Source organism: Desmodus rotundus, chromosome 6 (genome assembly GCF_022682495.2).
Source record: "Desmodus rotundus isolate HL8 chromosome 6, HLdesRot8A.1, whole genome shotgun sequence".
Classification (NCBI taxonomy): Eukaryota; Metazoa; Chordata; class Mammalia; order Chiroptera; family Phyllostomidae; genus Desmodus; species Desmodus rotundus.
Genome location: NC_071392.1, coordinates 155051879 through 155078883, shown reverse-complemented (window position 1 = coordinate 155078883; position 27005 = coordinate 155051879). Strand labels below are relative to the sequence as shown.

The following is a 27005-nucleotide window of genomic DNA, read 5'->3' as shown; positions in this document are numbered from 1 at the left end:
GAGGGGTTTGGGCAGCCCTGGGACGGAAGAAAAAGGGGCTTGGTGGAAAAGGGCTCTACAGGGCGGGGGGGTAGGGGGTCTTGACCAACGGGCTTCAGGTATTCACAGGGTCCTCTCCGAGGAAGCCCGAGGCTCTCAGCTTGAAACCATTAACGGCTGGTCACCCCATTCTCCTGGCTCTGACCACGCCCTGCCTCCCCCTGAGGCCCACCTGCTTCTCCACGACTTTGAGGGTTGGGGTCCTGGGACATTCCTGTTAACCAACAGCCATTGGGGGCATTCAAGAGCCTCATGATTTTGGATAAGGTGCTTGTGCCCTGAAAGCCAGAGCATCTGTCGTGTGCTGACCAATCAGGGTCCTGATTGGGGCCAGATGCAGGGCTATGGAGACACTTGCCACCCCAGGACCTGGGTGGGGAGGCCTCCTGCCTGCTCTTTCTAAAATCCTACCGAGACTCTCGGCGCCTCTGCTCTCGGTCAGCAGAGGGCGCCATTGCACGCAGCACGGCCTGGCCGGCTGCCCACGTACCTTATTGGCCACCGTGTACTGGTACGAGTACCGCTGCTTGCCACTCTTGTCTTCGTAAACCGTGGGCACGATCTTCAGGATGTAGTCGTGGGAGGCGAGGGCTGCGGGAAGGACACAGCGGAATGAAGCAGGGGGACGGGTACCGCCTGGCCGGCGGCTCCAGGTCACTTCAACATTAAGCTTGCTTGGCATTGCCGGTGGCTGGGGGGGCGGGGAAGGGGGGCATGGGCTCCCCCTTTACCGTTGACACCAGGCATCGAAAGACTCTGCCTGTCAGGATCTTTACTCCTGTGTTGCACATTACATTTCTGGAAAGGACGCACCGTCCATCAGTAGGTAAGCATTGAATGGTGGGTGCTGGGAGAGGCCATGTTCCAAGAGGAACTGTGACGTCAAAAGAGCCAAGTTACATAACAGGGTGAATAACGCTTTTCCGTGCATCGGGCGCAGGGAAGGCTCACGCTTCCCTCATGCAAAAATACGTAGAATTCTCTGGAAAGATACCCAAAGAACTATTAGCAGTTTAGCTTCTGAGGAGGAAGGCAGGATGTGATGAAGACCACATTTTATTGTGCGCCCTCTGGTCCTGTTTGAATATTGTTACTTTTAAAACAAACTGGGTTTAGGTTTTAAAAAGAAAGAGCCCACAAACCATAAAAATGGCATCTATGAAGAATTGATGAATTTCTTTCCCCATTTTTCAATTAATGGGAGATCTGTTCTCCCTCCACCTGGCCCTGTCGCAGATTTCAAGGTAACTAACTCTCACCCCTCCCCCTCGGGGTGGGGAGGCCACAGAGGGCAGGGACCAAGCTTTACTCATCCCCGTGTCCCCAGAGCCCTGCATGGGCCTGGTACGGAGCGGACAGCGGCTAATGCTTACTGAATGAGTGCACGGGTGGAGGGATGACTGGTCAGAAGCATGAATGGGAGAGCAGATGAATCAGCTTCTGATAAGCATGAGGTAACCGGAATCGAACACTGCGCCGAGGGAGCACTGGCCCAAAGCTGCCAGATATTGCTGGGGAAAGGTATGAATTCCCTTGGGCCTTCTAGGATGCTAAGAGAAGCTTGGGTCAGGGGTCGTGGAGCTAAAAGAACAGAAATCAGAGATGTAGGCCGGTGGGTTCTGTTCCTGGCCTCCTGGCTGAGCTGGCCCTGAGCTCCACACTCATCTTGGGTAAGAGGTGGGGGATGCAGCTGGTGTCTGGGGCCTCTCCCTGCCAACGCCGAGTCTCGGGAAGGAAGGGACAGAGCTTCCGGAACTGTCTGCAGACCAGACTCCTCTGGGAACCCGAGCAGAGCCCTGCAGCCTTGGGGCAGAGCCCATGAAGGCCCTAATGCCCCTCCGCTCAACCCCGAAGCGGTCCTCAGATAATAAAAGCACCAGAGTCACCTGGGAAAGGCAGACACCTGGGCCTCACCCCCGAAGGTGAGCCTGGGCCGGAGCTCAGAACCCATCTACACTTTAACGCAGGAGCCCAAGACCACAGCGCTGCAAGTGCCCAGCGCCCAGTTGAAAACTCGAAAATCATGTCTGTAGTGGTTCTAGCAAACAGAACGGAGGGTGCCAGGGAAGAAGGGGGGTAGTGTGGGAGGATGAAGAGGGCAAAGGGCGTCAAGTACACGGTGACAGAAGGAGACCAGCCTGGGCTGTGAGTATACAGACGTTGTGTTATAGCTGTGTGCCTGCAATTTAACCTTACTAGCCAACGTCACCCCAATAAATTAAAATAAATGTAAAATAGCTCTGTTAAAATGCGTATAAAAAATGATCAGAAATAAAAGAAATAAAACTCGCAAACCCACCATCCACAGGAAACCGCGATTCTCACTCTTGTGTGCAAGGCGGTGGACTTGTATGTGTACACATGTTTGCGTTTTCCTAAAATTGGATCACACTGTGCTTTTTTCTAAAAACTGAACACCACAGACCCCAGAGGGCTGGCTCCACCGTGGGGTCGGTTATACGCACTGCCATGCCCCCAGCACGGCATGTAGTAGGTGCTCCATAAACATCGGCTGCCTGAATGCCAGTCAGGTTCTGACATACTGCGGTCGGTGATGGCACGCATCCTGTGGCGTGGCCACGGACACTGTCCTCGCCCCGAGCCCCCACAGCTAGACACAGACCTCATTTTCATTCTTATAAACAATGACCTAATAGACATCATTTTCCTAAATCGCTGGACACTCTTAATTCTTTCCTTAGCTTCCTCTCTCGCGAGCAGAACGGATGACTCAAATGCAATGACCAGTTTCAGAGCCTTTGATACGATTTGCCAGATACCCACTAGAGACCTTGCACCTAACACACCCACATGGATTCCTTGTCAGCTGACCCCTCCTCGGGGCCGGTGGCTCCAGCGCCATCCACGCAGGCCCACGTACCCTTCCTGCTCCCTCCTGCCCTGCACGCATCTCCTTACAGAGAAGCTCAAACACGTAAGACACAGGGATCACGGAAGGAGCTCCTGTGCACCGGCTTCCCGGAGTTACAGTTAACACCAATGGCCAACGTGCTTCAACTCGACCCCATTGCCCCTCCTCCCCCACTTGACGTTGAAGCTAACCCTAGACATCACATCAATTTGTCCACAAACATTTGAGTGCTGTCTCCCTGAAAGATACGAACTCCTTAGAAAAGAAAAACACCCACCACCACAAAGCCATCATCACAGCTCAAAGGTCAACAATGAGTCGAGTCTTCAAAGGGAGTGGCCTGAGCTGAGAAAAACAGTAAATTTGTTCCTTAGGAGGAGTGGGGTGTCCTACAGAGCAGGTGGTCAGGGAGGGCCTCCGAGTGGTGGCGTTTGTGTTGGTGCCTAAACAAGGCCCCCCGGCACGGGACCGAGGTTGAGAGCTGAGAGAACGAAAGGCTGTCCTCCGTCTTCCCTCTGGCCTCTGCCGCCGTACCTAATGCATTTTTCTCACCACCAAGCCAGACTGGGGCAGCTTTTGTCTTAGCCCCCAGGCAGGCGCAGTTTCCTGCCCGGACCCTCTGCCGGCTCCCACCCTGGGGCCTTGAGCTGGATCCGTGTCCCATCTTGGGCAGCTGAGGGGTCCCTGCTAACTGCGGGCGCGTGTGGATGGCCACCTGGGGACCCCACGCTGCCCTAACACAGACCTCCAGCGACTCCCCACCACCTGTGACATTTGTACAAACACAGGAGGTGCCGTCGCAGGCTCGGGCGCTGCTGGCGGCGGCGAGGACAGGCACGGGCCACTGGGAGGCCACTGGGGAGCTGACACGAGGCAGATACCGGACGTGTTGGCGGCACTGCTGACTCGGCGAAAGTGCACTCGGCCTGGCAGAGCTGCTGGGTGGGCGGCCGGGCCTCCGTCACCGCCGGAAACACCGGACAGGACTGTGGTTAGGTCATGAGGCGGAGTACAAAAATCAGAAGGTAGACTGCTGCCCACGCTTTGAAGAAATGACTCCTGGCCATGGACAAGAACTCACAGGGACACAGAGAATGAAAAGCAGGGTTTCCTGGGGGTGGGGCAGGTCCTGGGGAGATGTTTTCTCTCATTGAGGTTCCTGATGACTGGCGAGCAGAAGGTATTTTAAGAAATGCTAAGAAAAGCCTTATGGATAAGAAAAGTGAGCTCGGGCGGAGAAGTTGGAAAACACAAGGTGACCTGCCTGCAGGGTCTAGCGGGCAGACGGGCCTCCCAGGCCTGGTCTGTGCACACGTCCGAGGCCCCGAGTGTGCGCACGCTTTCCTGCTGGTGTGTAAAGACATAAAGACAAGGCACTCTAACCTGGGCCAAGGTGCCAGGGACTCGGGGAGGGGCCTTTGTGGGAGGGACGGGTTTCAGCAGGAAGAAAGGGTGGGGTAGGGGCAGTGGCCCAGGTAGCCGAACCTGAGAACCTGACCGTGCTGCTCACAGACCTGGTCTCAGGCAGCCACGTGATCTAGGAGGAGTGCCGGCTGGGCCATCGCTCCCTGTGGGACCTCAGGTGATTGACTTAAGAACTGAGAACGGAAACAGTGGCTACGGTCCTGGGTGCCCAAGAGCACTGATGAGTGCCCGGGGCTACTGCCGACTTTCCCCAGGGCCAGGTCCTTCATCTTCCCTTGTCTGAAAGACAGGGAGAGCCCAATACGGGTCCCTGTCCTCTCCCACTCCCCTGGGCAGCCCCTGGGGCGGGAGGCTGCTCCCAGGGGCAACACTTACGGTTGGAGGTGAGTCTGTCCGCTCCCCCAAGGGCATTGAATGCTCCGTGGACATTCTGGACCTGTGGAGAGGCACAGCGAGGGGACTGACCTCAGGATGCCGTCCCCTCCAGACCTGGCCACGCTCTCTGTCAGGGGACAGCCAAGTGTGATCTGGTTTAGGGACCTCCTCTGTTTGTAAAATGGGGGTCCATCAGGGTCTGTCTTGTAAGGAAGTTGTGGGGAACAAGATCCAGACAGGATCTTGGCACAGGCCTGGCACACAGTAGGCACTAGCTTGCTTCCCGTCTTGGGCACCTACTATGTGCACTCTGTTCTGGGTACTCCGGGGTCTGGGACAGAGCCTGGTGCAGAACAGACACCTCTAGAGAGTCTGATGAATCCATCACTGTCTAAGGCATAGAAGGAAAGTCCCAGAGCTAGATTCCTGGTTTCTTACAAGCTGTGTGACCTCGGGCAAGTTACTGAACTTCTCTGAACCACTGTCCTCATCTGGTAAAGTAAATCCCATCCCACATCCCTGAGGGAGGGTTTTGTTTTGTTTTGTTTTTTAAGATATTACTTATTTATTTTTAGAGAGAGGGGAAGGGACGGAGAAAGAGAGGGAGAGAAACATCACTATGTGGTCGCCTCTTGCATGTCCCCTACTGGGGACCTGGCCTGCAACCCAGGCACATGCCCTGACTGGGAATCGAACTGGAGACCCTTTGGTTTGCAGGCCAGCACTCAATCCATGGAGCCACCCCAGGCAGGGCTCCTGAGGGAGTTTTTGAGAGGATTAAAGAAGGGGTCGCCTACAACCCTGCTTTCTAAGTGACAAAGGGCAGGCTTCCGCGCAGGCTGACAGTGTCTGGAGGCGGGTGTGGCGTGGCTGGTGCAAAGGCTGGGTCTGAATTCTGGCTGCACATGCACGTAAGTGACGTGACAGTGGATGTGCGTGTGTGCACCTGCATGGGGGGCCCCCACCCTCCAGCAACCTCGGCCAGGAAACGGAACTCTCACCAAGCAAGGCCTGGGGGGGTCAGGACCATCTGCCACCCGCTGCCACCCATTGGGCCGTGACTCAGTGACCCACTCCCCCTGCACCGCCAGCCCCAGCACTGTGGCCAGGCAGTTACTCTCCCTCTGAGCCTCGGTTCCCGTTGTCACACAGGCTGCAAGAGGATCTACCTCCAGGGCCGTCAACACTCCCCTGCCTGCAGCTGGCAGAGTCAGGACAGATCTCGGGAGTCCCTGCACAAGTGGCTTCTCTGGTCCCATCTCCACGTCTGTAAAATGTGGTGCCCCTCCCACCTCATAAGGCTGTGCGACAGAGAGAAAGCGTGAGCACTGAGCACTTGCTGACGAAGAGCAGGTGCCTTTCCCCGGGCCTGGGCCTCAAGGCTGTTGATGAAACAGCAGCCGTGTGTTCAGAAGGAGCAAAACAGAGGGGGTGAGGGATGGAGCGGAGGCTCAAAGGGGGCAGCTCCACTGGAGGACATTGCTCTGTGCCCAGGAGGGACAGATGGCTCTGGTGACACAGCCCCTGTGCTCCCGTCCCTGGCCACACTGCCTGCAGTGTGGCCGCTCACCTGTAGTGTATCCCCGAAGGACAGCTTATGGATGACATGGGTCATGTCCGGGTTCTGTGGCTGGGCCGTGGCACTGTGCGTGGACACATGGAAGTTGCCCGGGACCTGGGGAGAGAGGCAAGTCTCAGGAGTTTGGTGGGCCTCCCCAGAGGGTCGGGTGCAGGACTTTGCCCTGGAGCCAGACAGATCTGGGTGTGGACCCCAGCGTGGTCAGGCCACGAGACCAAAGGGGCCACTGCCTGCCTCTGAGCCCCGGCTTCCTCACGGGCAGAATGTAGCAACGATGGTAGCTGCCCGAGGGGGCCGCTGAGGCTGGGGTGGAGAGGAGAGCATGTCTGTGAAGTGCCCTGCTGGGCACCCGGCGCAAGGCCACCGACCAAGACAGCAGCTGCCCACCACCCACTCCTGGCTGCCGGCGACCTTTAAAAAGCAATGCAGCTTCCTGGAACTCCGAATCAACACGTCACCCATGAGGGGAAGAAGTACAGCTTATGATTTAGCAGCTTATTTTGTAAGCGTGCCTGTTTCAAACTCTGCGGACCCCTCTCAGGAAAATGTGTCTTCACTAGGGCCTGGGCTGTGGGCTGACGCAGGAGGAACCTGGTGGACAGCGCATGGCCGGCCTCGGCAAGCTCCTGTTGAGTGGCCAGCACGGCGCCTGGGCCCTGGGCCTAGAGGGCGGAGAGGAGGGGGCAAGCCACTGGGTCTGGGGTGAGCAGGAGGGACAGCGTCGCCCACTCAGGGCCTGATTACCTGTGATAGGGCAGCAGCTGAGTTCCACATGTGGCTCCGGTCTGGCCCTGCCTCCTAGCTGAACATGGTCAGGGATCGCTCTGGGTCTCAGCCTCCCCATCGGCAAAATGGGGATGACAACCTCAGGGGGTCACTGGGAGGATGTCACTAGTTCAGGTTTGTAGAACGGACCACTTTGCCGTCAGGAAGAAGGACCTCCCAGAAGAGGGGACAGCATGTACATAGCCAGGGCCTGGGGAGGAGCCACTGCACTTAAAAAATACTTTAAACTTCATTTTTACTTATGCAGGTAACACATAGAGACATCTCTATTACAAAACTTCACAAGACCAAGTCAGGACTCCAGTCCCCGTGGCCCACCATCCCCGGAAATAAGGACAAGATGGTGTCTGGCACGTGTCCTGTGCTGCTTCCTGTGCAGTGACGTGGGGCCTCCTGTGGACGTGGGCAGAATCCAGAGTCGTGTTTGGGGCCTGGGCCTCCTGCTCCCAGAGTTAAGTGAGCCAAGGAGGCTGGCTCCTGTGCATCTGCCACCCGCTGCCACCCCTCGGGCTGTGACTCAGTGACCCGCTCCCCCTGCACCCGGCATCCAGCACAGGTGGCTGACTCATACCGGCACACGCTGGGCCGAAGAAAGAAAAGACAACGCTTTTAGAGCCTGTGACTTAGGAACCTGCGTCAGTGCCTCTGATGGGTTTAAAAAATATATCGACAAAGCCAGGCCTCAAACCCCGGCTGACCCTGCCCTCTTCCCGGGGTGCTGGGTGATTACTCGAAGAGTCTGGGGTGCTGGAGGCTGTGAACTCTGACTTCTGGCTGCTGGCCAGATTCCTGATGGGTGGATAAGGAGGCTGCAGGGCAAGCGCCAGCCAGATGCTGCGAGATAAAGGGGTGGGGGCCAGCTGCAGGCCTGGTCCGCCTCCACGGCTGGCTTTCTCCTCCAAGCTACCGCCTGGCTGAGAGCTTCTCGAAGGCACGACCCCTGAGCCTGTCCAGGGTGGGTGAGGGTCAAAGGGGGGCCTGAACTGTGCTCTGGAATGAATGAACACATTGGTTAGGTCACATGTGACCGAGGTGTCTCAGAGGGGAGAGAGCAGGAGCCCAGGGTGTGCATGTTAATATCCCTCCCCTGGGACTCTGCCCACCTGTCCAACACACGGCTCCAGAGCAGGTCATCCACCCTGAGACTTGGCAGGTGCTTCATACAAATTTTTGGACTAAATGAATGTATAATAATAGCCCACTTATTCTTCACACAAGCTTTGTGAAGGGGGCGCATGATTACATGATCATTCCATCCTCCCCCTAAAGATGTGAAAACTGAGGCTAAGGTGGGCCGAGGGACTTGGAGGGACTTGGCTTGGCCAAGAGGGGTTAGAGCTGGGACTCGAATGCAGGGCTCGGGGCTTCCAACGCTGCGGTCTCCCACCCCACGCTGCCTGATCCTGCCAGCAGGGGCTCCAAGCCCCAGGGAGCCCGGAACCCCCACCCAGACCCTCAGCAGGAACCCCAGATACCTGGGTATTGACCTCAGCCTGCCGGGGGTTGGTGGGGAGCAGCGAGTGGGTGCACAGTGAGGCCATCAGGGTCTGGGGAGGAGGGGACAGAGGAGATGGGGACCGCGGTCTCTGTACCTTGTTGATGCTGAACTGGCCCTCGAAGCGGCAGCCGGCCCCGTTGTTCAGCGGGATCTTCATAGAGTTGTCGATGTGCCCCACTTCATGCCTGCCCATCTCATCCTGGATGTCAAGCCCGACCACTGTGACAGCCAAGGAGAGACGAGTCACAAACACCCAGAGAAATGGGGGCGAAGGACCAGCCCCCTCCTCCATGCCCTCCACAGACCGTCTGGGGCCCAGAAACACAGAGAGGAAGTCAGGCCGCAGGGGAAGAGGACAAAAGGACCCTGGATGAAGAGGGAGCCAGCCCGCCTCGTTCCTGCCACTGCCTGCGCTGGAAAGGAAGAGGGGAAAGAGAGAAGGAGGCAGAAGCCAGTGGGGCCAGTGAGGCAGAATGGTGGGGTGCAGGGGTGACGGCTGTCCCATGTGAGGCTGCAGGCCACAGAGGGTCAAGGTTAGGAGGCGGCCGAATCCTGGCCCTGCCGGCCTTGTACCAGCTGTGCGACCCTGGCTGAGGCCCTTAACCTCCCTGTGCCTCAGTTTCTTTCTTGGGAAATGGGGTGATAACCATTAAACCTTCCTTGGAGGAGCGTGAGGATCAAGCAGTTAGGAGAAAACGCTTGGAACAGGGCGTGATGCACAGGAAGTGGCAGGTGCTTAATAAACTTCAACACTTCTGTGTCTCAGACAGAAACTGGGTTCACTGGTCAAACAAGCTCATTCATTCATTCACTCATTCATTCATTATTAACTCACTCATCATTAGTTCACTCATTCACTCATTCATGCATTCATACCTTCCCTTACTCCAACGCCTGTTCCTCCAGGCCCCGCCCTGCAGGAGCTCAGGCTCAATACACTAAATGGGAAATCTGGGGCGTCCTGGTCCCCGACTCCAGTGTGGCTCTACCACCCCTGTGACTCAGCTTCCCAGCCTAGGAAATGGGCAGGTGCATGCCAACTGCTTGTCCTGAGATGGTCCAAGCGGCAAGGTGGAGGTAGAAGTGGTGAGGTCCCCATAACCCACAGATACACAGCAATTTCCCTGGAAGGAATGCTGGGAAGGAGGTTGCCATGTACAGAAAGAGTGGCTGGAAGTAATTTTTAAGTGAGCCAATCCTGCAAGGGAGCAATTGGAACAACTCCCACGCCCTCGGTGGAGACGGGGAAGGGAGCGAGGGCCCGCCCACAGATGAGGATGGGATGCAGCCGTTACAGAGGATGCTCAGGGGTCTGCAGTAGGTGGGAAGGTCAATGCCATAATGTTTGGTTTACAAGAAATCACAAGTGGATCCCCGTTTGAGTCAGCAGTCCCGTCCCCGGGAGCCTGTCCTCCGCATGCACACGTGACCGGACGAGTGTGCAAGGCTGCTTGGGGCAACCGTGTTTGAAGTTGTGACAGCTGGAAGCAGCCCAACTGCCTGTCAGCAGGGGCCTGGCCAATGGAACGGCCCCCTCGGGAAGGCTGGGCAGCAGGTATAGGAAGCAGCGGAACCCGCACATGGGAGAGGCCGCCCACGGCAGGGCGGCAGCTGAGTGTGGGGTTGCGCTTCACCCCAGTTACCTAACCCCTCTGTGCCTCAGGTTCCTCCCCCAATCCTAGGTTTCTGAGGATAAAAAAAAAAATTAATACAGCCCTTACTATGCACCAGACACCTTTTCAAGTGCCTTTTATGTAAGAATGCACCACCTGCACATTCCCATGGGGAAGGGAATGTTATCAGACGCATCTTTTCGGGGAGACACCGAGGCACAGAGTGGTTAAGTAACTTGCCTGTGACATCACAGCTAAGAAACGATGACGCTTGGATTCGAACCCACAGAGTCTTGATCCAGAGTGCATGCCCTTTGGCCACTCTGCTAGAACCCCTCTTGTCTGAACCCACTAGCACAGCCAAAGCATTCTAGATGGGGCCCAGCCCGGGCTCAGAGCCCACTGAACGCCTGCTGGGGTTACTGTTGTGCTAATCTTATGAGTAACATAAGAACAGCCCCAAGATACTAGCTGAAAAAAAGGAGCCCCAGAAAGGCCCCATAGAGTTGGGTCCCAATTATGGAAAAGGCAAAAACGATTGTTGATGGACAGAGAGGCAGACAGAAGACCCAGGGCTGGGGGAAGGGGTCCCCACTGTTGGCAGAGGCTTCCTCTGGGGTGGATGGCACCCTGGGGGAACATGTGTTTCTTTTAGTGTTTTCTTGGTCTATTTCGATATTTTGAATGTGTTACCTTTTTTAAAAAAATAAAACATGTATTCCTGTATTAGTTGTGTAACCCAAAAACCCCATCGTTTTAAAAGCAGGACATGAGATCACACAGCATGGCCTCAGCGGGTAGAGCAACGTGCGGCAGGGAAGGCCAGTGGGACGGGATGGCCTGGCACGTCCACCGAGGCGGTCGTGGGAGTGAAGGGTGGACGATTTCTTCTCTCTCTGCTGCTCTGGATTTTCCAGAAGTACAATGGTGAGCACGCATTTTTTTCTTCTATAATGTAAACTTGATACGGGGCTCTGGCAGAAGCCGCCCGGGTTCGGGTGACGGCCCCGCAGAGCAGCAGGGCCCCATAGGCCGGCGCAGCCGCAGCCTGAGGTCGCTGGGCCCCTCTTGGGCTGCTGCCTGGAGCTGGGACAGAGCCTAGAACCACATCCCTTCCCTCCCCTGCCCCGTGGGTCCCAGTCCTCTGGCCCAAGAATTTCCTTGCTCCAGAGACATGACCAACTCCTAAATGAGAAGCTGCCAGATGGATTATTTTTCTAAGAGAAAGAGGATAAGACAAAAATAAAACCGACCTATTCCAACAGGTCCCCTGGCTTGGGGCCCGCTGTGGATTCAAAGTTGTGATGTAATTCTCAGCAAGAGTGGTCACAGGGCTGCCTCCTGATCGCAGCCTGCAGACCCACCCAACGTGCTGCCCTCCAACAGGATGGGAGGGGGTGCGCACCAGGCTGGGGCAGAGAAGCAGCTAGAACCCCAGTCCTAGAGGAGACACCCAGTCCACTCACCCACAGGTCTAGGAACCAGCTTGTCACATCCTCTCGACAACTTCGGGCAATAGTTAGCACTGAGCCCATTTTACAAATGAGAAAACTGAGGCTCGGAAAGGTTACTGTAACCAGGGTCAGACAGTTTTAGTGACCAAAGGAGCCAGAATCTGATGCCACATGCCAGACTTCCCATGAGTTTTGTTTACACAAATAATTCATTCTTTTGGTGGAAACAAACAAGGTAGAGCGTGACGTGGAAAAGCAAGTGTTCCGGGAGCTGGTGACTCCTGGTTGGCTGGAGGGCTCCGTGCCTTCAGACCCTGGGGAGGTTCTATGACCCCTCACCCACCCCCACACACCACCCTGCAGTGGTTGGTCAAGGACATCAAGGATGAGGATAATGACAGCGAGCCTTTTGCCACCGGGTGGGACAAACCGCGGTGCCCTTCACATGCCACACATCTCTGCTCGTCCTCTCGCCTCCCTCACGCCCTTACCGGTTCCTCCTGAGAGCCCTCCCTCAATAAATTAATTTTCCGAGAGCCTGACTCTGCCTCTTGGGATCCTGAAGTAAGAAACACCCCCGCCCCCTGCAACATGTATCCTCCAGAGGTGACACCTGTTAGCAGTTTCTTGCGTTTTCTTCCTGAAACCCACCAAGTACGTTCGCATGCAATCATAGTTTCCCCAAAAGGCGTGGGGAGAATTTCATGCTACCTGTTGCCGGCAGCCTGCTCTGTTCGAACGCTCTGCGGGTCCCAGTTCTCACACCGCTCCTGCACGCACAGCGCCACCTAAAGGAGAGGTCTTGCCGCGGATACTCACATTCACAGTGCAGGTTGGGCAGACTGATGTTCAGGCTGACGTCGATTTTGCCCCCGCTGTCCTTGTCTGGGTCATCGACATACAGCTCATTCACGCTGCAGGGGACAAGCACAGAAGCCTTTGCTGGGACAGGGGCACCCACCCTGGCCGCACCCCCCATGGTGACTCCTGCTCCGATGGCCAGCATCACCCCCCGGGGGGCAGTGGGGCTCCCATCTGGATGGCGAGGGCGTGCCCCAGATGCTGGTCTTCCCAATTGGAGGGAGGGCGTGGGGGTTCCAATCCTGGCTCTGCCACTCTCTGTGAGGACTCGGCAGAGGTCACCTCTGGGGAAGCATCTGTTATATGGGGGTGAGCGGGGTGGTCTAAACGTGGACATGAGAGCTTCAGGCCTTCCTAGGGATCCGAGCCTGGCACCACCAGCAGGCACACGGCACCTCCCTCCCTCCCCGTCATGAGGTCAGGGCTCCCTGGGTGCCGGTCCTCATGTCCCAGCTCTCACAAACCCTGGGCTGGTTCCAGCTCTGAGAACAACCAGACCAACGTATCAGTTTCTTGTGGCTGCTGTAACACATTGTCAGAAAGGTAATGACTTAAAACAGCACATATTTATTAGCTTCTTCTGGAGGCCAGCCGTCTGCAAAGAGTCTCCAGGGGAGAATCCCCCGTCTTGCCTTTTTCAGCTTCTGGAGCCGCCTCTGCTCACAGCCCCTTCCTTCACCTTCTGGGCCAGCCACGTGGCATGTCCACTCCTCGTTAACCTCCTGACTTCCTCTTAGAACTCTTGTGAGTTCACCTTGACCACCTGGATAACCCAGGACCACCTTCCCATCTCAAGATCCTAGACATAATCCTATTGGTAAACTTTCTTTTTTGCATAAAGTCACAGTCACAGACTTCAGGCACAGGGATGTAGACGTCTCTGGGGGGAGGCATAGTTTGGGGGCAGGCGGCTCCACGGACACCCCAACAGCCTGTTTGTTGTCAGGGACAGTGGCACCACACTGGGGTCTGTGAGCAGCACTGTGTACTTAACCAGCCCCCTGAGCACCACAGTGCCAGGAAGCAGACCGACGTGGTCTCAGCCTTCACGGAGTCCCCAGACTCCGCAGTCTCCCAGGGGAACAGTGCCCACCATCCACAACCACTGCTTTCTTGGGGAGCGTGGGAGCCCCGAGAGGGCCAAGCCAGGTGGCTGACCTCGGGGAGAGTGACCTCTCTGAGGAGGTGGTAGCTGAGTCTGAGGGTGAGGAGGCTGTCCTGGCAGAGGGAGGGGGCACTCGGGACAGAGGCCTGGGAGTGCGAGGGCAGGGCTCACTGGGGAACCGAGCGTAGGTTGCTGAGGCTGCAGTGTGGAGCAGTCGGAGACTAGGTGGGGCCTGGGTCAGGGGGGTTCCGAGCCCACGCCGAGGCCTTCACACTTGAACCTGACCCAGCACCGTGGTCAGGCTGCACTTTACTAGGCTCCCTCTGTCTGCTGCAAGGAAGGCTGACCGGAGGGGCCACTGTACGTTAGGGGGTCCAGAAAGGAGGCTGCTGCAGGGTGCAGATGGCAGCCTGGCCTGGGTGTGGAAAGGAGGGTAGGGGGCGCAAGAGCAGACAGGACTCGCTGACGGACGGCCTGAGGGTGGGCTGAGGGGAGCACTCGGCAGACTGCCACAGATTCGTTCTGGAACTGTCCACTGGAAGAGAACCGACTGACCGGTGGGAGGAAAGGCACCGGGTTCTGCGTGGCTGTGCTGAGCTCCAGGTGCCTTCGAGTGAATGCTGGACGGCTGTGTCGGAAGCCTGGTTCCTGGGAAGCTCCCCACGGGCAGAGGCAGCCGAGTCTAAAGGCCGGCCTAGAGGGCAGCTGTGGGCAGAGCTCGAGGCAGCCCCTGGGGTCCCGTGCGTCCCGTGCGCGGGTGGTAACATAAAGGGCTGCAGCTCTAAACAACCAGACTCTGTCAGAGCCTGGTCAACGGCCGCTTCTTCAGGAAGAATGAGTCAGGCCGGGGTGAGGGCATTTTGTTTTTTCTAAGATCCTATCCTTGCGCCCCAGCCCCTAGAGTGATACAGCTGGTGCTCACTTAGTAAGAAATGGGATGCTCAGCAACACACACGAGCTTCTTTCCTTGTGGGGTCACAAGCATGTCCCCAGAACAAGAGAGACCTGCACAGCTTAGCCTTCAGATTGCGGAGCCTCCCGCCCACCCAGCCAGGAACGGCCCGATCTGCCCCTGCGAAATGTCCTGATTCCCACTCTAAAGGCAGGAAACTGAGGCTCAGAGAGGCTGAGTCCCACCCCCAACGTCACACAGCAGGAAATGGCTAAGCTGCCATCCCAGCCCAGGGCTGCCTTCCGCCTGAGCCGAGGGCTCACTTTGCCTCCCTGCTTCTTGTCCTCAGCATCCAGGGTCAAGGCAGAACACGTGGGGGGCCCTGGCCCTCTGAAGCCCCAGCGTGTGGGGAGGGGAGACAAGGGCCTGGGCTTGGCAGGCTGCTGGCGTTGGCCCACTTCAAAGAACAGGAAGAACTCGTGAGCCCGTGGGAGAGGAGAGAACAGGATCAGGGGCGGTTACGCTGGAGGAGGACGGACTGCGCCACAGCCAAATGCTCCTCCTCAGCCTTCAGCGCCCAATTTCCACCCCGGCCTTAGATGGCAACTCAGGAGGGGTGTTGAGTAACGAGACTGTTCGGTGATTAACAGGATGGTCACAGAGGGAGAGTCCTCAGCTTCCCTTCCCTGCCCAGGGAGACTCTTCCTTGAAGCTCCTCACCTCTCCCACCTGCAAGGCGGGGCCTGGAGCATCACTGAGGGATTGTGGGATGATGTCATGCCCTGGCAATCTGCTGGAGGTGACCTCAGCTTGCAGAGCGAGGTGAGTCCCAGGTGTGGCGCTGAGGTGAGCTCACCCTTGCGGCCCCAGGCTCCCCAGTGAGGCCCAGACAAAGGGGCTGAGGTGCGGGGGAGGGTGGCGAAGGCACTCACCTGCAGAGCTCAGGGACAGGAAGCCTAGACCTGGCTGCTCCCAGGCGCCTTCCTGAAGGCCCCAGGCTGTGGGGTAAACCTCCCGGGTCACCTGAGCTGCCTGCCTGGGAGGTCAATACGGCCACCTTCAGAGCACAAGACCAATGTTCCAGGGCTGCTGGCTTCCTGCCACCCCCGGCCAGCTCCCCAAGCCCACTCACAGCCTCGCGTCACTTGTCACTGGCAGGTGCCTGCCAAGGCCAGCTAACCTTATTGCTTGGGGCCGAACCGATTTTAAACGGTGATTTTAAAAGCCTGTTTGGAGCTAAAATAAACACTCTTTATGGACTCACTGTTGCTTGGGGACCCCCATGGGCCTGATTACCCATCACTAGCAGGGGTGATGAGAAGACCGCGGGGCAGTGACAGAGAGATGTGGGCTCACCACCTGGCCTGCCACTGAGAAGCTGGGGGAACGGGGCCAAGCTGCTTCATCTGCCTGAGCCTTGGTTTCCTCAACTTAAAACTGGTAAAGCTTTCAATGAAGTTTAAAGCTTCAATAGGCAAAATTAACCTATGGTAACAGAAGTCAGAATGGGGGTGGGGGGGGCAGTTACTGACTGGGAGCGATGAAGAGAACCTTCCGGCTGGCAGAGATGTGTTGTCGTGAGGTGGTGATGTCAATACAGGTAAACACCTGTCAAGTCTCGTCTTTAAGACGTGTGCACTTCACCATCTCTAAGTTATATACAGCTCACCAAGAAAAGGGAGGCTGGGGGCGGGGGTGGTAAGAAGGAGGGGAGGGAAAAAGAAAAAAACGGGCTAAGGACTGGCTATCTCTCAGGGCTGTGTGAGGACCAGATCCGCGATGGAGCGGCAGGCCGCCGGGGCAGGGGTGTATGTCCCTCACTTAACCCTCAGGGTCACAGCACGGCCCCTCTGGGTAGAAGGCATCACGGTGGAAGTCCAGGTTCTCAGGGTTCAAGTCCCGACTCTGCCACCTACTGGCCGACTGACCCTGTCCAAGGGGCTTTGCCTCCCTCAGCCTTCGTTTGCCCAGACCTGCAAGACGGGGACAATGGAAGACATCGCGCGCTCTCAGTTAACAATAAGTACTCAGTGCACGTCTGTCCACTGCTGTTTTCGTCATTAATGGCGGCGTCGACCGCGAGTGAGTGCACGGCACCGTGGGGAGGACTGAATGTGCTCCCCTGGGTGAGGCGCCGCGCACAGCCCTGGTCAGGTCTAAGGCCCGCATAAAAGCTGGCCCTGCTGATGACTCGTCAAAGGACATGGCCCCGTGCTGGGCGCCCCGGTGGTACCAAGCACCATGCTGGGGCTCTCACGTGTTTCTCATTTAACACGCAGAACGAGCGAGTGTTGAATAAGGGTTCCTTTTCTCTTTCCACGAGGATGAAGCCAGGCCCAGAGTAAAGACCGGCCAAGGTCACACGGCAGGAAGAGGCAGAGGCAGGACCTGAACTTAGAGACCCAGAGCCCTCAGAGCCCAGGGTTGAGTTCTTTCCATCGAGAGACACTGGACTGGACGGGAAGTAATGAAGAACCGAGGGGCGTGGCCCCCCAAGTCCACCTGTGGGCCAGGTGTCACCATCTTTCTGATAATCTTCAGATGCCCAACCCCCAGGGCTCAAACATCCACAGGCTACAGAGGTGCTCAGGGGGTCATGCCCCATGTGCCCCATAAGCCTCCCTCTGTCACCACCTGCCACACCCCGTGGGCATCTGACTCCCCCCACCCCCGCCCTCACAGAAGAGGGCTCTGCGCCGCCAGCACGGAGCTGGGGCTCACGATCTCTGCTGATGGAACAGGCGGGGGAGGCGACCGACTGTGCTGGTGGAGGAGTCGGGGGCGCATTCCGGGTGGGGGACACCAGACAGCGTCAGGGAGTCTGGCGGATGGCGTGGGGGTGGGGGGTGAGCCGAGACCATGTAGGGAGAGGGAGAGAAGCCTGGGGAGGTATCGGTGGAGGGAGCGTAGGTGGAATGTAATGGAGGGCCTTGAAATTCTCGGCTGAGGCGTGAGTCTGATGACATCCATGGAAAACAATTTTATTTGCTTTTAGAAGAGCACTTGAATAGTTCAGATTCCTGCCCAAAGTCGCTGGCCTCCATGCTTAATAACTGGACTTAATGGAAACTTACACAGCAGTGAGGCCCGCGGCAAGGGCCTCGGTGGGAGGGGGCAGGGAGGGACGCAGGTTATACAATTACTCCCTGGTAGGTAATAATGCCCCCCAAATCAGCCCTCTGCAGACAGCCAGTCCTGCCCCTACCTCTGCTCCACAGCTGTAACCCTCTGCCTTGGGTCATCACCCAGCCTCCCAACCTGTGCCTTGGCCTCCAAGGCCACCTCTTCCCAAGAGGTGAGCTTTCGCCCTGGCTGGTGTGGCTCAGTGGATTGAGCCGGCCTTCGAAGCGAAGGGTCGCCAGTTCTATTCCCAGTCAGAGCGCATGCCTGGGTTGCAGGCCAGGTCCCCAGTGCGGGGCGTGTGAGAGGCAACCACACACTGATGTTTCTCTCCCTCTCTTTCTCCTTCCCTTCTCCTCTCTAAAAATAAATAAATCTTAAAAGAGAGAGAGAGAGGGAGAGGTGAGCTTTCTGAGGCACAAACCTTATCCTGTCCCTGAGCTCAGAAGCCTTCTGTTCCCCTGTTGTTCCTCTCTCAAGAAAGAGCACAGTGATGGCCGTGGCTGCTACCTGGCCCTGGCTCACAATCCGGACACAGAGTAGCCATCTGGGGTCCGAGGGAGAGGCCAGCTCCTCCTCCTGGTGAAGCCCCTGGCCTCGTCACATGTGAGGATACCGGTCAAGGTTACCTCCAAGTTCCCACAGTGGGCAGTGGCTTCCTGGAGTTCCAACTGCCTGCTCGGCCGCCTTACCTGGGGAGGGGGCACCCAAGGCCTCCAGTCAACTATTTGGACCAAAAAGCAGTGGCTCCCAGGTGCCCGGGGAGAGGAAGTGCTCTCGGCAGAAAAGGGCGGGACGACAGGCCAGGGTGATGCTCAGGCATCAGACAGACTTGGGTTTGACTCTGGCCCCACAACTTTCTAAACGAATTGTGGTTTTCGCCTCTTGTTGCCTCAGTTTCCCCAGCTGTAAAGTAGGGCTGATGTTAACAGCAGTACCCACTTCAAGGGGCTTTGTGAATGAAGATGGAATGAGCTGAGTGTAGTAAACTGCCAGCCTGGGGGGCTGGCACCTGGTTGCCTACTATCCAATCAGAACAGGAAATTATAATGAGTTGTATGAGGCTACAACTTATCAATGGAGGGCTTCAAGTGCTATGGTTTCTCATGATACATCTCCGTCATGTTAATAGTAACAGCAGCCAGAGCCTGGGCAGCCAGAGGCTGGAATGTTCTGTGGCCACGTTCTCCAAGGGGCAGGGGGGGGCGGGGGAGTGGTTTGCTCCCCTGCACCTCCCAGCACCCTGTGGGGCCACTTTTCCCAGCATAATTAAAGGCCTGTCCAGGGCCCAGGTTGGAGTCCAACCACCCAAACAAACAGGCCTCTCTCCCACCGGGCCAGGCCAGAATAGCGTCTTATGTCACCGATAACCACAGGCCCGCGCTGGAGCCATGTTGGTCCCACCTGCGGTGACCTCATTTCCTTAGGTTACAATCTCATGGGGGTGGGAGACTGACCCGCTGTGGCCACACAGCTGCCAGGGCGGTCTGGCTGCTCGGAAAAGGAAACGAACTGCGACCTTCCACTCTTCCCGAGTCAGCGGGGCTCGGGGGGGTCACACACACTTCTGAGAGAGGGAAGACCCCGAAAGCGCAACCTCCCTCCCTCCGGACTTCTCCGGTGTCCTCAGTCCGCACCCTTGCACACTCCGTCTGTACTGCGGTTACGTGGCCACAGAGACAGGGGGCTTGAGGGTCGCTGCCTGTTGTAAACGGAGCCCCGACAGGTTTCTCTTGTCCCCACTCCCCCCACCTCCAGCCACAAGCACTGCAAATGGAAAACTGCGTGTTAGCCCAGGGCCAGACACAGGCGAAACCTCAATGAATAGCCTTGTATTTTGATTTCTTCCCTCACCCTCATCTTTCTTCCTCTCCAGGGACCTGGTAGGAGCGCAGGGCCCAGGATGCCCCCAGGGGCCAGGAAGAGGAAGTCCTGGGGAGGGGATGGGGGCAGGGTGGTGGGAACACTGTGCCCTTGGGAAAGGAGAGCCCTCTCTTGGGTACACAGAAGGACCTGTCCAGGCTTGCTAGAGTGGCCCTTCCCCCGCAGGCGAGGCCCTGCCTGCTCCAAACGCAGCAGGCTCTGACGTCCACCTTCTCCTGCCTGGGGCCCCTGCCTCAGCACCCTACCTGGCCATGAGCTGAGCAGACAAATCGGGTTCCTAAGCCGCCAGCCCAATGTCAGCAGGAGGCAAGGGAGGCCTGTTCTTGACTCAAGGGAGGGGACCCGGAAATAAGCACTTGGGGGCTCTTACCACCTGGGAGGGGCTGAGCGGCCTCCTGACCTCTCAGTGTTACATGGGAAGAAAATCTGCAGTGAGTGCGTGAAGAGATAGGAATCTGTTGGCATCAAATGCTACAGTAAGTTCCTCATTTACTTGCACTTCTGGGAGTTGCGTTTTCACAAATGGAAGTCAGGACCACCTCCGCCAGCCAGAAGATGCCCTGCTTCCTCCTTGCGGTGGTCCGGCCCCAGATGGGCAGTATCTCTAAGTGCGCCTCTGTCGTGGGCAAGCCTCCCAGCATACCACACACCTTCTCCTTCTGCTGCCTGCTTTGTGTCTTCGTTCAGAGCCCTTCCCACGAGCTGCTAGGTCCCAGGGTTGCTTGCTTGCTGACCATCTGCATCCTCTACTGCCATTTTCACTCCCTCTGAGCTTGGGACCACAGAGCAGCGAATAAGGCAGGACTGGCCCCCGCTTCTGGGGGCTCAGGGCCGAGGGCGAACCCCATTAACACACAGCCACGTACAGGGCCCAGCCTGACTTGGCTCTGCCTGCTCCGCGCTCTGCGCTCCCCCCGGCTCCTGCTGCACCAGCTCTCCCTCCATACTTCACGTGCACCAGGGAACCCTGCCTCTGGGCCTTCACACTTGCTAGCGCCCTTGCCTGGGACATGTAATGCCTCCCACCAGCTGCCCAGGGCGTGCTCAGGGCCCACTCCTTGCTGCTGCCCTGCGTGTACTCCTCTCATTTAACTCAGAACATGAGGGGCCTGCACCGCACCCCTCCTCCCAGGGGGCAGCAGGTGCCTGGCACACAGGTCCTTTATAATACCAGTGACTCTCACAATCTCTTACTGCTCTCCCTGCTTGCACCTCCAACCCACGATGGCGTGACCCCCAGTGGTGAAAGGCCCAAATGTGCACAGGCGGGAAGACACTTGACTCGGACAGGTCATCCTTCATTAGGGGCTGGGTGTTGCGGGGGGGACACACAGTCCTTTCTCTGACCTCTGCATGGTTGCAGGTAGGGGCAGGTCATGTCTTAGGAAGCAGCTGAGCCTCCCCAGACCTGGAAGGGAGTGTGACTCTGACCCACCGTCCCTTGTTTCACCCACAAGACTGAGGCCCAGAGAGGTTCAGCAACTTGCCTGGGGTCACACAGGAAAGTGAGCACCCGTGGGCATGGGTGCCATCGGGGTTGGACACAGGAACAGAGGGACAGGGAAGGCCAACCCTGTCACACCTTGGACAGAGGGCAGGAAGCTACATCCAGAAACAGGTTAAAAAGAGGCGTGGCCAGCAGGCATTGGGGGCCACCTCCTAATGGCGTGACTGTGAGCAGGTGGCCTGGCTGTCTGAGCCTCAGTTTCCTCACCAGGAGACAACTGGCCCCGGGGCCACAGGAGGGTCAAAGGCGGTGACACTCTCACAGCAACCAGGCCCATCAGGGACCGAGCGGCTGTGTTTTCAATTTCCTAGTGCCTCGTGGTTGAGGAGGAGGCCAAGGAAACCAAGGAATTCCGTGAGTAAAAGAGAAAATTCCAGTGTTGAGCAGGAACGCGAGTGGCCAGGGCTCAACCCCCTGACGACTTTCTCGGCTGCAAACACGGAAACAAAGAGACCTGGAAGCCTCAAGCCACGGCCAAGGCAGCAAGCTCCTGGGCCTGATTCCATCTCAGAGGGGCGTCCCGTCCGAGAAGGCCGTAGCTCAATCATCCCACTGGCATCTGGGTTCCATACGGCCTAGAGGATGTGCTAGGAATCGGGGATGGACTCACAATGCGTCAGCTGCTGCCAGGAAGCCCACGCCAATCCCTCACGGAGTGTGGGCCTGGGAACAGGGCAGGGGGCTTAGCAGAGGGGGCCTCCCCCACCCCGGCCTCTGATGTCAGCGGCCACACCCACTCGGATAGGAAGCTGCATCGTTTCTCTGAACTCTTCCAGCTTTGACACTGAATGACCCCGGGATGAGTCAGAGGGGGAAAAAGCCCCCAGCTAAACAAAGGGGCGGCAAAGAGAGCAAATGCCTTCTGTTCATCTGGGGACCGAGGCGGCCTCCCACAGCACGGGACCCAGGTTTCCTCTTCAGTTGTAGCAAAGCCGCGGTGGCTTCTGCTCTGACTTTAAAGCCCTTTGAAGAAACAGAAGGGCAGCGATGCCACAGGCTTGGAAAGGGAGTTGGACGGTGCTGAGGGTTCTCTCTGTTTTAAAGCCCCGCCCTCTTCGCATCTGGGGAAGCTCTGGAATGCGCTGTGGGGGGTGGGGAGTAACTTACACTTCTGTGGTTATGAATCCGGTGAGCTCCGAGAGGAAGAGGAAGAGGATGAAGAGGCAGCAGCAGATAGAGACTGGAAGAAACAACAGAGAAACGCACGGTGAGGGCGGAGGGCACTGATGAGGACCCTGACCAGGGCAGCTAGACCCTCCCGGCCCTCCCCGCCCCCTGCCCTCAGGGGAAATCTGCTCAGAGGGAGGGGGAGAGGCCCCCCTTACACAGCCCCCAAGGCCCCTTCCTACTCTTGGTCTCAGTGAGAAGCAGCCCTGAGCCCAGAAAGGGAGCAGGGCACTGGCTGATACAGATCTGACCCTCCAGGGTGGGCCCAGCCCCCTAACAGGCCAGCCCAGGGGCCCAGGAAGAGCCCAGGGGTCTCTTCCACGAGAACAGGCTCATGCAGTCAAAAACAGAGGCGGCCAGGTGGTGGCCACCAAATGTGTTCTGTTTGGCTTGAGTGGGACACATTCTAAAGTACAGAGTTGGCCTGGAACGACTTGGAGATCCCCCCAAAGTCCAGCCTTCTGGCTGTTGCAGAGCACCCCAGCCCCTGTACCCACAGGGCTCTGAGCCCACCGGCGTGCCACAGGCCCCACCGTGCCCTCCTGCCTCCCTGCTTCCTAGGCTGCACGTCTGTTCCGTGTATCACCACCCCCATGGTGCATCCACAGTGTGCCCGTGTCCCCATCAAAAGTAGGAAAACGAGGACAGCGAGCTCTGTGCTTCCAGAGGAGGGACAATTCTCTGTGAACGTGAGGAATGGCCCCAGTCAGAAATGCAGAGAGGGGGACCAGGCTCCAGGGCCGTCCCCTGCGCGTGTAGGGAGCTCGGCTGCCTGGCGCTGCTGACGCTGGAGTGTGTGTGGCTCTGCAGTGGCACAGGACACAACCAGCATCCGGGGGTCCGGGCCTCCGCTCACCTCCAGGCCCGTCTCCTGACACCTCCCCAACCTCCCACCACCCAGCCACGCCAAGGTCCCTCTGCCTGGACTGGCTGTCCCATCACCCCTCCTCCTCTGCCGTCACCCTCTGTGTGGTGAACTCCTCACGCTTCCAGGTGAGGCCCTGTTCAAATGTCCCCTCAGTGGGGAAGCTCCCCCTGTCCCCAGAAGTGGAGCTGGTTCCTCCTTCCTCCGGGTTCCCAGCCTCTGCTGGAACACCTGCTACATCTAATGGTTGCCTGTGGCTGTGTCTCCTACTAGACTGATGCCCCTGAAGGCACACACTCCACAGCTCTCTACTAGGCCTTTCATCGCAGAGACCTTGAAGGGCTGGGTGGTTTGGGGAAGGTGACGGGACACATGGGTTGACCCTTAGTTTCCTGCAGAGAGAAAGTTCATTCCCAGCCCCACCTGCTCCTTCTGCTACAGTCTGGACACCCGGCACCTGGACTGGCCGAGCCACCGGATGGGCACCGAGACCGGTTATATCACCATCATCCCATTAGCAGTGGTACTGTTGTTATCAATCCATCAATTTATCGATCTATCAATCAAAGAATGGTCGAAGATGCATTCTGGGTGCGGAGGAAGGAGAATGAGCGTTTGTTGGGCACCTACTGTATGCCCTGCTGAGGGAGCATGGATGGGCATCTAGGGTCTGCACCCACCCCTGGACAGGGACATGAGCCCACGAGAAAGGGGCAGAAACAGAGGCTCAGAGAGGAGGAGACTGGCCTCGGAGCCGCACTGGGAGGGGACGAGACGGGAACCTGTGTGCTCTGGAGCCGATGCCCGAACACCAAGAGCCCCAGGAGCTCAGCTGAGGTCCAAGTGAAGGGCCTGGGGATGTCCCCAGAGTCCCCAACCAGCTTCCAAAACCTCGCCAAGACCCGGGGGTTCCTAGAGTCATTCTCCAGGTCTTCCAAACTGAAAAAGCGGTTTGGGGCAGCTTTAAAGGGTTTCACTTTTTCTGGGGTATTTTAGGGGAAAAGGTAAAATATGCACGTGACGAGAAAGGAATCAAGATGCATTCAAAGGCGTGTACTGTGTGAGTCTCTCTCTCCCTCCTGACCACAGTCCCCAGCCTGAGGTCACACTGTCATGGTTCTGTGTCCTTCCCTGTCACAAGAGCACAGATGTGCAGGTCCCTTTCTTTCTCTAAGCGAACAGCAGCCTCAGGCGCGTACGCCTCCCGCGGAGCTCTGCTCACTCAGCAGTCTGTGTCTACGCAGGCGCCACATTGGCTTGTCCAGCGTTCTGGTGTCTGTTTGTTTTTATGGCCTAGAAATGGATTTTCAAATGCCTTCTCCAGCTGCTGAGCAAGCCCACTGCAGGGAAGAGCCTGGGCTTCCCAGCGTACTCCCCTCCCCTCGTCACCCACGAGCTGCAGCGGGGACAGAGCTGTCCCCACACCCCTAGCCTGGGCGCCGCACAGTTTCCGAACAGCATCACATTGCACAGGACGGTTCTTCAGAATCGGCTTCCCCCTCTCGCCCCACCCTCAGCCCCAGCAACCCAGAGGACGCTGCAGTGATGACCAAGCCCAAAATAAGCAGGCGTTTTTGAAGGTCAATGCTGACTTAGGTCTCTTGGTGTCTCCTAGCTGTCTTCCTTGACCCCAGCCTGCAAAACGGGCCCCTAAGTTCTCCCTCTGCCCAGATGGGAGGTGGACGGACAGGGCCGGCAAGGCCTCTTTCTGAAACTTGTGTGCTTCGTTCAAGGCCCTGCGGAAGCCTGGTCAACCCGCCTGGTGGACACCATGAACCCCAGGCCTGCGTGGCTGGAACCCACGTGTCCATCAGCCCTGACCACTCAAGCTCCATGTTGGCTCCCCTCACCCTGTCCCCAGACTGGGAGGACACAGACTGTGTCACAGCACCACTGTGGTCTCAGGGTCCGGTGTGGTGCCCGGCTCAGAGGAGACATAAAATAAATCTTCGCTGAATAAGTGAATGAAAATGTAAAGGCCAGGTGGGAGGTATTTCAGCCAGAAAGGCCTTCGGATAACTGAAGGCTCGACGAGGGTTTTTCAGTCCATGTTTGGGCAAGAGGCTGCCGCTCTCTGATTCCAGGCTTCCTCTGAGACTGACTCAGGCCGCGGACAGCAGGGATGCAGGCCCCAGGCGGACGCGGGCCAGTGGGCAACCTGGTGCAGCCAGCAGACTTGTCCAAGGCCGCAGGGCCGCTTCAGGGGAAGAGGCAGAATCCAAACCAGACCCGTGTGTCCAGGCTCCTTGCCGGCTTCTTCAGTTCTTCTTCGGTTATTAATAGTACTTATCACGGGGCACAGAGATGCTGCTGTGTCTCACAAGGCACGCACTCCTCCATGACAAAGACCGAAGCCCATTCATCACTGAGATCCCAGTCTTGCCCCCAGGACCTGGTTAATAAATATTTGTTCGCTAAATGGCAGCTAAGGGCTGTCTTCCCAGGTCTCAGCCTTCCCTCCTGTGTAAGGGAGTTGGCTGCCGGGCACACTGTGACTGGGACTGCAGAACACACAGTGTCTCGGAGGGCTGTGTGGTGTACCTGCTAAATTTTACATCTCCGCAAAGGCCCTGTGACCCAGTAATCCCTCATCCAGGAAAGTTACCTTACAGAAACAACCCTACAAGGATACAAAGAGGTACGGACAAGGATGTGTGTGATAACAATAAAGTGGAATCAGCCCTGGCCATTGTGGCTCAGTGGATTAAGTGTCGGCCTGTGAATCACAGAGTCAACAGTTCGATTCCCAGTCAGGGCACATGCCTGGGTTGTGGGCCAGGTCCCCAGTAGGGGGTGCACCAGGGGCAACCACATATTGATGTTTCTCTCCCATTCTCCCTCCCCTCCCCTCTCTAAAATAAATAAATAAAATCTTAAAAAAAAACTTAAAAAAAATGGAATCAGCAATGTCCACTCTCCGCGAGCTGCTTACATAAACAGCGGGTCACCCAGATAACGTGACAGGACACAGCTGGAAAGAAGAGTGCGGTGGCCAATTATGTGCTGGTATGAAGGCGTCCAGGACAAATTGGCTGAAAGAAAGGCCGGGAAGATGGTGAGCACAGCCTGCAGGCGTCTGTGCTGGGAACGGCCATCTACGCATATCCCAGCCTGACGATACGTTTAAAAGATTCTAGAAGGACGCACACCCGAGGCTAAACCTGCCGACTCGGGCAAGACTGTGCAGACGGAGAAGGGGTTGGAGCTGTCCGCTGGAGTAGGAAGGGGACAGGCCTGGTTTGAAGTTTTGGGCTGAGGTTCATAAAACAGTTGAACAGGTGGACACATAATCCCCTTTCCTCTCATGCCCCCTGAATATCCTTTCCGTGGGGACCCAGGCACCAAGCATCACAGCTCCTGCGGTCACAGACCCCCGTAGGCCGTGGGCTCCAGGAGGATGGTGGTAAGCAGAGGAGTGTCAGCCAGGCACCGGAGACTTAGCATGTGTCCCACACTTGACAGGCGTGATGTCCTTTAATGCCCAGATCAGGGAACTGAGACTCAGAGAGGGCAAGCGACTAGCCCGAGGTCGTCCAGCTGCTTAAATGGGAGCAGGAACCCAGTCCTGCTGGACCCCAGAGCCTGTCCCCATCTGCAGAGATGGGGAGACTCAGGACTCAAGAAGGCAGCCACAGCTTCAATGAGCTGAGCTGCAGGGAGGGGAGAGCTGGGCAGGGCCAGCCAGGGTGGGGGGTCCCTGAGGCCATCCCTTCTCCTGATGACAGCCTTCCCTGGGAGGCCACAGCAGACTCCAACCCACGTGCCTGACCCCAGGGGATAGTCCGTGGAAGGCCCCCCTCCACACCGAGCACTGGAGAGGTCCACTGAGTCCCAGTTTGACTCTATCTTTTGCAAACTGTGCCACATCAGGCTAAGCCTGTTTCTCCTCTGAAAAACGAGGTCCAATCACTCCTGCTTTCACAGTACTTTTGGTTTATTTTGATTTTTCCTAAATAAACTTTT

General features: G+C 57.3%; 1 protein-coding gene across 1 annotated transcript in view; it reads right to left on the bottom strand.

The window, feature by feature from the left end:
* Nucleotides 1-27005, bottom strand: part of ERGIC1 (endoplasmic reticulum-golgi intermediate compartment 1) — a 78112-nt gene that overhangs the window by 12174 nt on the left and 38933 nt on the right. Inside the window, exons 3-8 of the mRNA XM_053927377.2 lie at nucleotides 22118-22190; nucleotides 12461-12555; nucleotides 8669-8793; nucleotides 6282-6386; nucleotides 4712-4772; nucleotides 530-630 (exon numbers count right to left, since the gene is read on the bottom strand). Coding sequence (XP_053783352.1) covers nucleotides 530-630; nucleotides 4712-4772; nucleotides 6282-6386; nucleotides 8669-8793; nucleotides 12461-12555; nucleotides 22118-22190 — 560 coding nt within the window. The remainder of the gene's footprint in view (nucleotides 1-529; nucleotides 631-4711; nucleotides 4773-6281; nucleotides 6387-8668; nucleotides 8794-12460; nucleotides 12556-22117; nucleotides 22191-27005) is intronic.